The sequence below is a fragment of the Lepidochelys kempii genome, chromosome 14 (assembly GCF_965140285.1).
Source record: "Lepidochelys kempii isolate rLepKem1 chromosome 14, rLepKem1.hap1, whole genome shotgun sequence".
NCBI lineage: Eukaryota > Metazoa > Chordata > Testudines > Cheloniidae > Lepidochelys > Lepidochelys kempii.
The window spans coordinates 16,859,183-16,870,992 of NC_136393.1; the positions used below are offsets into that span (position 1 = coordinate 16,859,183).

At 50.6% G+C, this 11,810-nt stretch overlaps 1 protein-coding gene across 1 annotated transcript in view; it reads right to left on the bottom strand.

Annotated features, from left to right (window-relative positions):
- Positions 1-7,409, bottom strand: part of ST6GALNAC2 (ST6 N-acetylgalactosaminide alpha-2,6-sialyltransferase 2) — a 31,277-nt gene extending 23,868 nt beyond the window's left edge. The window contains exon 1 of the mRNA XM_073311076.2: positions 6,793-7,409. Coding sequence (XP_073167177.1) covers positions 6,793-6,902 — 110 coding nt within the window. The 5' untranslated portion in view covers positions 6,903-7,409. The remainder of the gene's footprint in view (positions 1-6,792) is intronic.
- Between the last annotated feature and the right edge of the window lie 4,401 nt (positions 7,410-11,810).

Consider the following 11,810-nt stretch of genomic DNA (forward strand, 5'->3'; position numbering starts at 1 on the left):
GGAGTTATAAAGAGCTTTAAGTTCTGTACAGACCATTCCTGCTAAAATAAGGCTTAAGGCATATACGTACATCTGACTGGGACTCTACTGCAAAATGCAATCAGCTAAAAAGTAGAGTCAGAGGAGCAGAGTCGTGACATTCAGAGCCGGAATCAGATCTACAGTCGACTGTTCTCAAAGCTGAAGAGCCCTGGTCTGGGCCTATCTCTGATCAAAAACTTACATGTTTCAAGAGAAAGACTGGAAAAATCAAAACAGGTGGAAAAACTTGCAATCTGCCAACAAACCAAGTAACACATGTCTCTCTCCCTCTACTTACCTAGTGTAGGATTTTCACAAGCACTCAGCATTGGCCTTGATGTCAATGGCAACAGAGTTGGGCCAATCGTTTTTGGAAATCCCACCCCTACGATTTTTCTAAGGCTCCTGGCACTGGGAGATCTAAGCACTCCCAGTGGTGATTAAGCACTATATGGTGTCAAACCAGCAGTTTAAACTCACTAGGCCCAATTCATCCTTTTGCTTGCACAGGCACCGGTGCAGGGATCAAGGGAGAGAGAACTTGTGCCTGGCCTTTTAGGGGATCACAAGGGCATGTACAGGCCCCAGTGCTATTTAGAACAACTCTTTACCAGCTGCCCTACTTTGCATGCCCCCTCCCTCCCATAATGGTCACTATGGCCCATTGCAGGGGTGCAGAAGTGCCTAGGTGCAGGCCTGCCCCAGTCATACCAGTTCATGCTCCAGGACACTCCAGCACCCAGGGCTGGTGCAGAGGCTCCCTGCAGTAGGGGGGAATTCCCTGGAGTGTAGGGGAATTTACACCTGGCCTGCAGCCCCTCTGCCACAAGGAGCTGTGGCCCAATTTTAACTGGGGCCCACTCCCTCCAGAAAGTTATTTTTCCTTTAATGGGCTCTCCCTCCTCCCCACAACAGGCTTCCATAGGTAAGTAACTGTTGTCATGACTGTCAAAGGGCTTTGCAGACAGGAGTCGCTCCAGCTTCAAGCTGACTTGTGAGTGACTTCTCTGTCCAGGCCCGGGGCACAGCTTTGCAAGGGACTTCCACCCCATCAAAGGAAGGTTGTTCCCATCTGTTCTGCCTTCCACTGAACCCTCCCCTAATTCCTAGCATTCCTGCAGCAGGGACAGTGGAAGACAGATTAGCAAGAGGTGGTGGCTGCAGTGTTAAAACATCTGTGTTAAAACACCCCTAAGTGGCGGCTTAGGAAGGAGTCATCCCATCCCCCCCCCTTGGGGTTGCTACTACCCCAAAAGCTGTGGGTCAATCCTGAACCTGGGTCCTTCATCTTTAGCTGGAGCAACAGAGACCTCCCACATACCAGCTAAGACCTGATTCTTAGAACAGACCCTGCCCCCTCCCTCAGGCAAGGAACCGCACCCACTTCGCTGCAAGAGCATCGGGAGAGGTTACTCAATCAGGGCCTAAGCTGAAGGCTACTGAAGTCAATGGGAGCCTTTCCACTGTCTTCAGTGGGCTTTGGATCAGGCCCCTGGTGCATTCCTGGAAAGACAGGTGGTTCTGGGCCACTTTAAATTCAAGGTATTTACTGGTGGAGTAGCCGTTTGTTAAAATGCTGCCCCCAATAAGAAGAGTAGGTTTGGCAGGGGCAGTGAGGCTGCCTAGGGAATTAGGAACCTGACTCTCACTGAATTCCAGTGGGATTTGGGGGCCTAACTCCCTTAGGCTTGTTTGAAAATCTCAGCCTCAAGCCCGATGTATTTTATTCAGAGCTTGTCAAACCCTGAGGCATTCCAGGATCTCCTCAGGCCCTGTATTGCCAGGGTGCCTTCCTGTGTGATGTGATGCCTCACATGCACGCACACCTCTGCCGGCAGGTCACTTCCTTGCACGTTTCTGCTGAGCTAAATGATCATGGAGGGAGGCCATGACCTAAAGCAGTAACATCAGGGCCTTGCAAGGCCTGCCAGGAGCTGCAGCCACTCCAGATTCCCTGTCAGGGCATCACGTTGAAAAGTCATGACGTCACCACGTGATGCACCAAAGCACGACTCTGACCTTGTGTCTGCTGGCAACCCTTCCTGGGACCCTTCAGTGTCCCTAACGCATGCAGGTGGGTTGTCTTAATAGCTCTGGAATCTAAAAAGATGGCATTTCCTATGGCTCATTTCCCCATCGCATTCCCTGTAGATACCTCACCTGTGAGCCCGCAGTGGAACTCCGCTGCCTTAAGCACACACTCAGGGGCTAAGCAAATCCACAGGAGAGGGAGCCGAAGCAGGGCCTTCTGAAAAAGGCCTTGCTCTGCAAAGTGCTGAGCACCTGCTGCGAGATGGGGCACTCCCTCCGACGGCTGCCCACCCCTTACAGGATCATACGGGTGGAAAAGGGCAGACGGAGCTATGGAAATGTCAACCATCTTTTCCTATGTGCTAATGTGCTTCACCTCAGTCCCTGGAAAAATCATGGAGCAGGTCCTCAAAGAATCAATCCTGAAGCACTTGCATGAGAGGAAAGTGATCAGGAACAGCCAGCATGGATTCACCAAGGGAAGGTCATGCCTGACTAATCTAATCGCCTTTTATGATGAGATTACTGGTTCTGTGGATGAAGGGAAAGCAGTGGATGTATTGTTTCTTGACTTTAGCAAAGCTTTTGACACGGTCTCCCATAGTATTCTTGTCAGCAAGTTAAGGAAGTATGGGCTGGATGAATGCACTATAAGGTGGGTAGAAAGCTGGCTAAATTGTCGGGCTCAACGGGTAGTGATCAATGGCTCCATGTCTAGTTGGCAGCCGGTATCAAGTGGAGTGCCCCAAGGGTCGGTCCTGGGGCCGGTTTTATTCAATATCTTCATAAATGATCTGGAGGATGGTGTGGATTGCACTCTCAGCAAATTTGCGGATGATACTAAACTGGGAGGAGTGGTAGATACGCTGGAGGGGAGGGATAGGATACAGAAGGACCTAGACCAATTGGAAGATTGGGCCAAAAGGAATCTGATGAGGTTCAATAAGGATAAGTGCAGGGTCCTGCACTTAGGACGGAAGAACCCAATGCACAGCTACAGACTAGGGACCGAATGGCTAGGCAGCAGTTCTGCAGAAAAGGACCTAGGGGTGACAGTGGACGAGAAGCTGGATATGAGTCAGCAGTGTGCCCTTGTTGCCAAGAAGGCCAATGGCATTTTGGGATGTATAAGTAGGGGCATAGCGAGCAGATCGAGGGACGTGATCGTTCCCCTCTATTCGACATTGGTGAGGCCTCATCTGGAGTACTGTGTGCAGTTTTGGGCCCCACACTTCAAGAAGGATGTGGATAAATTGGAGAGAGTCCAGCGAAGGGCAACAAAAATGATTAGGGGTCTGGAACACATGAGTTATGAGGAGAGGCTGAGGGAGCTGGGATTGTTTAGCCTGCAGAAGAGAAGAATGAGGGGGGATTTGATAGCTGCTTTCAACTACCTGAAAGGGGGTTCCAAAGAGGATGGCTCTAGACTGTTCTCAATGGTAGCAGATGACAGAACGAGGAGTAATGGTCTCAAGTTGCAGTGGGGGAGGTTTAGATTGGATATTAGGAAAAACTTTTTCACTAAGAGGGTGGTGAAACACTGGAATGCGTTACCTAGGGAGGTGGTAGAATCTCCTTCCTTAGAGGTTTTTAAGGTCAGGCTTGACAAAGCCCTGGCTGGGATGATTTAACTGGGAATTGGTCCTGCTTTGAGCAGGGGGTTGGACTAGATGACCTTCTGGGGTCCCTTCCAACCCTGATATTCTATGATTCTATGATTCTATGAATAATTAATGACAAGATTAATCATTCCCATCCTGCCAACACCGGACATTTCTAAGTACATCATTTGGAAAAAAAATTAGGAGCCAGGCCTTTATGTTCCATGAACTCCTACGGACTTCGGCATATGAGATTCTGCACTGCTTTACACCCTGTGCAACTGTCACCCGTGAGTGAGTGAGTGAGTGAGTGTGTGTTACAGGTCCCCCTCCGTGCCAAGCCAGAGGATTGCACCTGTAACAAGTAGTCAAGGAGCTTGAGCTCAAGAAGTAGAGGCTCATGCTTGTAGCTCTGGAGCATCATATTTGGATAGTGTGGCATTTTACATCCACTTTGCACAGGTGTGATCAGCTGTGCAAAAGCACTGGAGAATCAGACTCATGGAGCGGAAGTGGGCATGTACATAGGTACGGCTTACATGTATGGAGCACTCTTACCTGGAAGGGTCCCAAACTACACACTAAACATGAGACAACAGTGAAATTCAGCTACCTATAAAATGAAGCAAGGCAGCAAGCTCATCTCCCAATCTTGTAGGTAGTGCAGGAACAGCATGCTTGCTTTAAACTGGGATTGAGTTCTGTGGGCCTAGCGCTTGGCTGTACAGACCAAACAAACACAACACAGCCCCTGGTTATAGAAATGGCCTTGAGGTCAGATACAGATTGACTTAGATTCATGATTCAAGGGAAGTAATTACAATCCAATGGAGTGCACAGAGATAAGGAATTTGGTTCCATGTCTCTGATTGTATCGTTTGGATTTAAGTTAGGGCTTTTGATTTAATATGGGGTGGCAGGTGTTGCTGTTTTGTTTAAAATGTATGGGGGTTAATGACCCAGGCTGGCACTTTGAACCTTGTTTTGGGATTAGGATTTTGATTTTACTAATATATTCCTCCTTTTTAGCATCCCCACTGCCCCCCGGAAGCAGCTCTGTCCAGTGGCTATGGCCCTGGACTGGGGGTCAGGAGTCTTGATTTCTCTTCCCAGCTCTGACACTGATCCTGCTATGTGGGATCTTGGGCAAATCACTTCACCTCGCTATGCCTCTGTTTCCCCATCCATAAAATGGGGACAATAACACTTTCTACAGCACTCTGTAGGATGAAAAGCTCTATATGAGAGCCAAGTTTTCTCCTTCTTGCCTCCTGATTACTAGATGTTGTTGTTCAGTGCAGACACAGGAAGTGTGTGGCTGCCCCACAACTTGTTCACTGCTGCTTGACCGTTAAACAGGGCTGCAGAGAGCAGCAGAGGTAAAGAGGTTTCCAGCTCTGCCACTTCCCAGCAGGAGAAGGATTTGCAGGAGTAGAAATGCATATTAGGGACGGAGAATTTAGCAAAGCTTTGCTAGACGACGGCTAGAAAGGAGGGAGGGTGTGGATCATGTCTGAGATCCTCAGTAATATCCAAATGAATCCCCAGTCCCTACAGCTGGGTGATTCCCACTGTCTTTACATCAGGGGGTAACCGTGTTAGACTGTATCCACAAAAACAAATAAATGCCCAAATAAATCTGTTAGTCTTTAAGGTGCTATTGGACTCCTTGTTGTTACTGTATTTACATATAGCACAGAAAGATGCCGGCACTAGCACCAATCACAGACTCACTTTGCAGGATGATACAGTAAAAACCATCACCCTGAGTTGCTTGTTACATCCACGCTCCTTACATCCATCTACTTGACCTAAGGCTGCGTGGTACAGAGGTGAGCAATGCTCCTAAAGGTAAATGCAAGTGCAAATACTGCGCAAGCTTTGTGATCCTCCCAGCAAAGCAGGATGGATTATGCCCCTGGAAGCAAAATGCCCTGCAGTGAAACTCGCCTCCCACATGCATGGCCACTACATTACAAGCTACTTCAACATTTTCACAATCTGGGTTGGCAGTGGATGGAACCCTCCTAGGGTCCTTTCAGGGCCTGGCGGCTGAGCAGGGTTGATCCCAGGAGATTAGGAAATGGTGTCCATGAAGTTTTGCAGGTGCTGGGAATCACTGCAGGTCAGTGATCACAAGGTGCCATAGGTACCTTCAAAGTGCTGGGGGCCAGGCCTCCAGCAGGTGTATATCAGCACTGCTCTATTGAATTCAGAGGCCTGCATCTCCAGCTGGGATAAATCAGCCTCAGCCCATTGAAGTCCAGGGTCCAGATCTGCAGCTGGGGTAAGTCAATCCGTGTAGCTCTAGTCTAGGTCACCGGAGCTATGCTGATTTACACCAGCTGAAGCTCTAGCGCTGTGTGTATGTGGGGCTCAATCATGTAAACCAATGTAAATGGAGGGCTCTCCGCACCTTGCAGGTTTGGGCCCAGAGAGAGACCTCTGTGCAGCACATTACACAGCCCTTGGCCAAAACATCCCGAGGCTTGACAGAAAGCTAAGGGCAGCCAGAAGCTTGGCTTATCCCTATGCACTTAACATTCCCTGTCTTTTTTACTCCCAGCCCCTTGAGGCCCAGATTAAAATGTCCCTCTTCTCTCCTGCCCTTTGCTGCCTGCCTCACTCTCCAGGGTGGTGTTTTCCACTCTGTTGTCTCCATGTGTGCCCTTTGCTCTCTGTGTGTCCCTCCGTTGCTCCATGTGTGTGTCCTTAGCTGTGTGTGTCTGTCTTTCTCTCCCTGTGAGTGTCTGTCCTTCTCTGTGTCTGTCTGTCTGTCCTTTGCTCTCTCTGTGTGTCTGTCCTTACTCTTTTGCTGTGTCTGTCCTTCACTGTGTCTGTCTGTCTGTCTGTCCTTTGCTCTCTGTGTGTGTGTGTGTGTGTGTCTTTCATTATATGTATCTGTCTGTCCTCCCTTCGCTCCATGTGTGTGTTCTTTGCTGTGTGTGTCCGTCTGTCTGTCTGTCTGTCTGTCCTTCGCTCTGCGTGCAAGTCCGCTGCCCCGGCCCCGCCGCAGAGCATGTGTTGCGCGGCTGCCTACCGCAGGACACGATGTTGTAGCCAGAAGTTCTCCGCAACTGTCTCGTCCCGTCCGCTGTGAGCGCCAACCCCCCCGCCGCCGCCTTCGCCTTCGCCTTACCTGGGCTTCGGGGGAGCCTGCGTGTCTCGGTCGTGCCCACACAGGAGCACCCACAGCGTTACCGCCGCCAGGAGCAGGAGGCAGAGCCGCGCCCAGCGCGGAGCCCCCATCCCGGGGCGAGCAGCCTGGGGCGCCGGGCAGAGCCGCGCCGCGCCGCCGAGCCTCGCCCCCAGCCCCCGGAGCGCAAACTCCGGCCGCCGGCGGGCGTGGAGCGAGGCGGGCACCCGAACGCGCCCAGCTCCCGGGCGGCTGCTTCTCCCGGTGCGCGCCCAGCCCGGCCGCTCGCTTCGGCCCCGCCCCGGCCCCGGCCCCTCCTGCCCTGCCGCTCTCGGGGTCCCTCCGGCGGGGGAGGCGGCACGGCGCGGCGGCGCTGGGCTCGCTGAGCGATGAAAGCGCTTCGAATTGGGAGCCAGGCGGTCAGCGGGTCCGGAGGGAGGGAGGAGATGCCATTTTCGCCCCCCCCCCCCCCGGGGCTGCTTCTTACAACTGTGCAGCAAATGCAGCTGCCTCTCGAGCCTACGCCAAGGCACACCAGGGTTGCACTCTCGGGCCCGGGCGCAGGGCCAGACGGATCTCCCGGACACCCAGAGTAACCCCGCTGCTCCCAGCTCCCCGAGCCAATCCTTGGAAGTGGGCGCTGGGGTCGGTGAGCTCAGAATCTGGCCTGGCAGGCGCCCAGTGTCGCATACCCAGGCTCACCCACTCAGGGGTGTCTCTAGTGTAGACACAGAGAGAGAGAGACAGGATGGGTGAGGTAAGATCTTTTCTTGGACCGACTTCTGTGGGTGAGAGAGAGAAGCTTTGGAGCTACACAGAGCTCTTCTCCAGGTCTGGGAAAGGTACTAAGCCCTGGTCTACACTGCAGACTTATATCGGTAAGCGTTCAGGTCACACTCCCCATCAGTAGCCAGGCTGGGGAAGCTAATGATCCAACCAGCAGACCAAATTCGGTGATGAATCCTGGTGACATGCCAGCTGAGGCATGTTGCACATATGCTAAGAAGAAGGGGTGCAGAAAATCCACACCCCTGAGTGACATAGTTAGATCAGCCTAACCCCCAGTGTAGACAGCACTATGTCAATCGGGGGGCTTCTCCTGCGGACATAGCTACTGCCTCTTCAGGAGGTGGAGTACCTACACCGACAGGAGAAGTTCTCCCATTGGCATAGGTAGCGTCTTCACTAAGGGCTACAGAGGCACAGCTGCACCGGTGCAGTGTTGTAAATGTAGACAAGCCCTAAGAGCATCACAGAGAAATACAAGATTGAACAGATTGTTTAGCATAAGTAGTTAGCACATATTCTAAGGGACAATTTGAGGTGAAGTGGCCTATTAACACCCCTGTAGTCATAGGACAAAAAGAGGAGTTAGTGGATTACAGCTTGTTGTAATAAACCATAAATCCAGTGTTTTTTAAGACCATGATTTTTAGTGTCTAGCAAAGTTATGGATTTAAGCTCCCAGGCTTATAGGTGCCAGCTCCGTGGGTGCTGGAGCACCCACAGAGAAAAATTAGAGGGTGCTAAGCACCGGCAGCCAAGCTCCCCCTGCCCACCAGCATCTCTCACCTGCCCATGGCCCTGTTGACCAACTCCTCCCCCTCCCTCCCAGTGCCTCCCGCCCGCTGCAAACAGGAGCCGCTGTTTCATGGCTTGTAGGTAGCTCTGGGAGGGAGGGGGAAGAGCAGGGATGGGGCACGCTCAGAGGAGGAGGCGGGGAAGAGGCAGGACAGGGTGGGAAGGGGCGGGGGCTTGGAGGAAGGGGTGGAGTGGGGGTGGAGCAGGGGTGGGAAGGGCCGGGGGGGGGCTTGGAGGAAGGGGTGGTGTGGGGGCGGGGCCTGGTGTGAAGGTGGGATCGAGCACCCCTCGGCTAGAGGGGAAGTCTGTGTGTATGCCCAGGCTGATCTTTTGAAAGTGGTGTGCAGGTTTCCTTTGAGGAAGAGGCATAATAAGGCAGACAGAGAGATCACTTTGTGACAAGTATTAACCCACAGGTGACAGGGTGTTTTATCATTTTCCTCGGTGAGTTCATTTGAAAGTGTTGTGATTGTCTCGTTTCACCTACTTAGTTGTTATTGGGGCATTTAGTGCACTGGATAAGGTACACCCCATGTTGTGATAGGCAGATATAGGACCCAGGGATGAGGGATCTTGCAAGGTATGCTGTGGGGAGTGTTGATCATTGTAATAGTGGAGATGTCTGCAGGTTTTGCATCCGTTGTTCTGGCAGAGTCTGGTGCCCCTTTGAGTTGGTGTGTCCTGATCCGTGGGGAGATTGCTTCTGATGATAAGGTTGGGGGGGTTGTTTGTAGGCCAGAAGAGGGGGTTCAGGAAAGATTTATTTCAGGATGGGGTCCCCATCGAGTATGGGTTGTAGTTGTTTGATGATACGCCATATGGATTCAGTGTGGTAGGTGTGGTGGTAGGTAACAAGTAGTGGGTTGAGGTCAGACGGGGTTTTATTTCTGTATTGAAGCAGGTTCTCTTGGGGTATTTGGGTGGCCTGTTCCATGATGTGATGTACTCCTCTGGTGGAATGTCCTTGTTTGGTGAGGGCAATTTTGAGGGCACTATGGTTTATTTCCCCCACTTTTTCCTCAGAGCATATCCTGTAGTATCTGTGTGCCTGGCTGTCGATAACAGATTTCTTGGTGTGTTTAGGGTGGTTACTGGATCTTTGAAGGTAGGTGTGGTGATCCATGAATATCATTGTTTGTAGCATTCCTTTGTTGAAGCTGATTATGGTGTCCAGGAAGTTGATGCTGGTTTGGGAGTTTTCCAGAGAGAGTTTAATGGATGAGTGGTGGTTGTTGACGTTGTGGTGGAAATCTATGAGGCAGTTGAAGTCGTCTGTCCAGAGGATGGAAATATCATCGCTGTATCTCAGGTATATCATTGGTTTCGTTGTGCATTTGTCCAGAAATTCTTCTTCAGGGAGGCCTATTTAGAAGTTGGCATGTGGGGGAGCCATCCTAGCACTCATGGCTGGTCCATGGTTTGGACAAAGGTGTTTGTTGTTTGAATGTAAAAAAATGTAAAAAATTAATGGGTGAGGATGAAGTGGATGAGTTTGGCGATGTGTTTGGGGTGATATCTGAGGGTTGTCCATTGTCTTGTAACTATTTGAGGCAGGCAGCTATGTCATCATTGTTTATACATTTACACAGATGCATATAAACACACTGACACCTGAGGAAGTTGGCTGATGTGATTGCAGAGCCATTGGCCATTATCTCTGAAAGTTTGTGGCGATCAGGGGAGGTCACGGATGATTGGAAAAAGACAAATATAGTGCCCATATTTAAAAAACGGAAGAAAGAGAACCCGGGGAACTACAGACCGGTCAGCCTCACTTCAGTCCCCGGCAAAATCATGGAGCAGGTCCTCAAGGAATCCATTTTGAAGCACCTGGAGGAGAGGAAGGTGATCAGGAGCAGTCAACATGGATTCACCAAGGACAAGTCATGCCTGACCAACCTGATGGTCTTCTATGAAGAGATAACTGGCTCTGAGGATATGGGGAAAGTGGTGGTTGTGATATATCTTGATTTTAGCAAAGCTTTTGATACGGTATCCCATAGTATTCTTGCCGGCAAGTTAAAGAAGTATGGATTGGATGAACGGACTATAAGGTGGATAGAAAGCTGGCTAGGTTGTTGGGCTCAATGGGTAGTGATCCACGGCTCGATGTCTAGTTGGACTGCCCCAGGGGTCAGTCCTGGGGCTGGTTTTGTTCAACATCTTTATTAATGATCTGGATGTTGGGATGAATTACACCCTCAGCAAGTTCGCAGATGACACTAAGCTGGGGGGTTAGGGTCCAGAGTGACCTTGACAAATTGGAGGATTGGGCCAAAAGAAATCTGATGAGGTTCAACAAAGACAAGTGCAGAGTCCTGCAATTAGGAAGGAAGAATCCCATGCACTGCTACAGGCTGGGGTCCAACTGGCTAAGCAGCAGTTCTGCAGAAAAGGACTTGAGGATTACAGTGGATGAGAAGCTGGATATGAGTCAACAATGTGCCCTTGTTGCCAAGAAGGCCAATGGCATATTGGGCTGTATTAGTAGGAGCATTGCCAGCAGATCGAGGGAAGTGATTATTCCCCTCTATTCGGCACTGGTGAGGCCACACCTGGAGTATTGTGTCCAGTTTTGGTCCCTCCACTACAGAAGGGATGTGAACAGATTGGAGAGAGTCCAGCGGAGGGAAACCAAAATGATTAGGGGGTTGGGGCACATGACTTAGAAGGAGAGGCTGAGGGAACGGGGTTATTTAGTCTGCAGAAGAGAAGAGTGAGGGGGGATTTGATAGCAACCTTTAACTACCTGAAGGGGGTTTCCAAAGAGCATGGAGCTAAACTGTTCTCAGTGGTGGCAGATGACAGAACAAGAAGCAACGGTCTCAAGTTGCAGCAGGGGAGGTCTAGGTTGGATATTAGGAAACACTGTTTCATTAGGAGGGTGGTGAAGCACTAGAATGGGTTACCTAGGGAAATGGTGGAATCTCCATCCTTAGAGGTTTTTAAGGCGCGGCTTGACAAAGCCCTGGCTGGGATGATTTAGTTGGTGTTGGTCCTGCTTTGAGCAGGGGATTGGACTAGATGACCTCCTGAGGTCTCTTCCAACCCTAATCTTCTATGATTCTATGACCTGTGCACACATCCTAAATTTTGTCTTTGCCGCTCATCACCTGCTTCAGAGTAGCAGCCGTGTTAGTCTGTATCCATAAAAAGGAAAGGAGTTAGTCTCTAAGGTGCCACAAGTACTCCTTTTCTCATCACCTGCTGTTATTTAAACCTAGAAACACCCACAAACGCTCATAGAGACTTTCTCCCAAATGCACCTGCAGTCTTTCTCATGCATATGAATAGGTGCTGGAACTAAGGTTGTGTGGGGTTCTGCAGCACCCCCTGACTTGAAATGGTTTACATTATATACAGGTTTTAGTTTTGTTCAATGGCTCACAGCCCCCCACTACAAAAATTGTTCCAGCAGCCCTGTGCATATGTACTCTCCA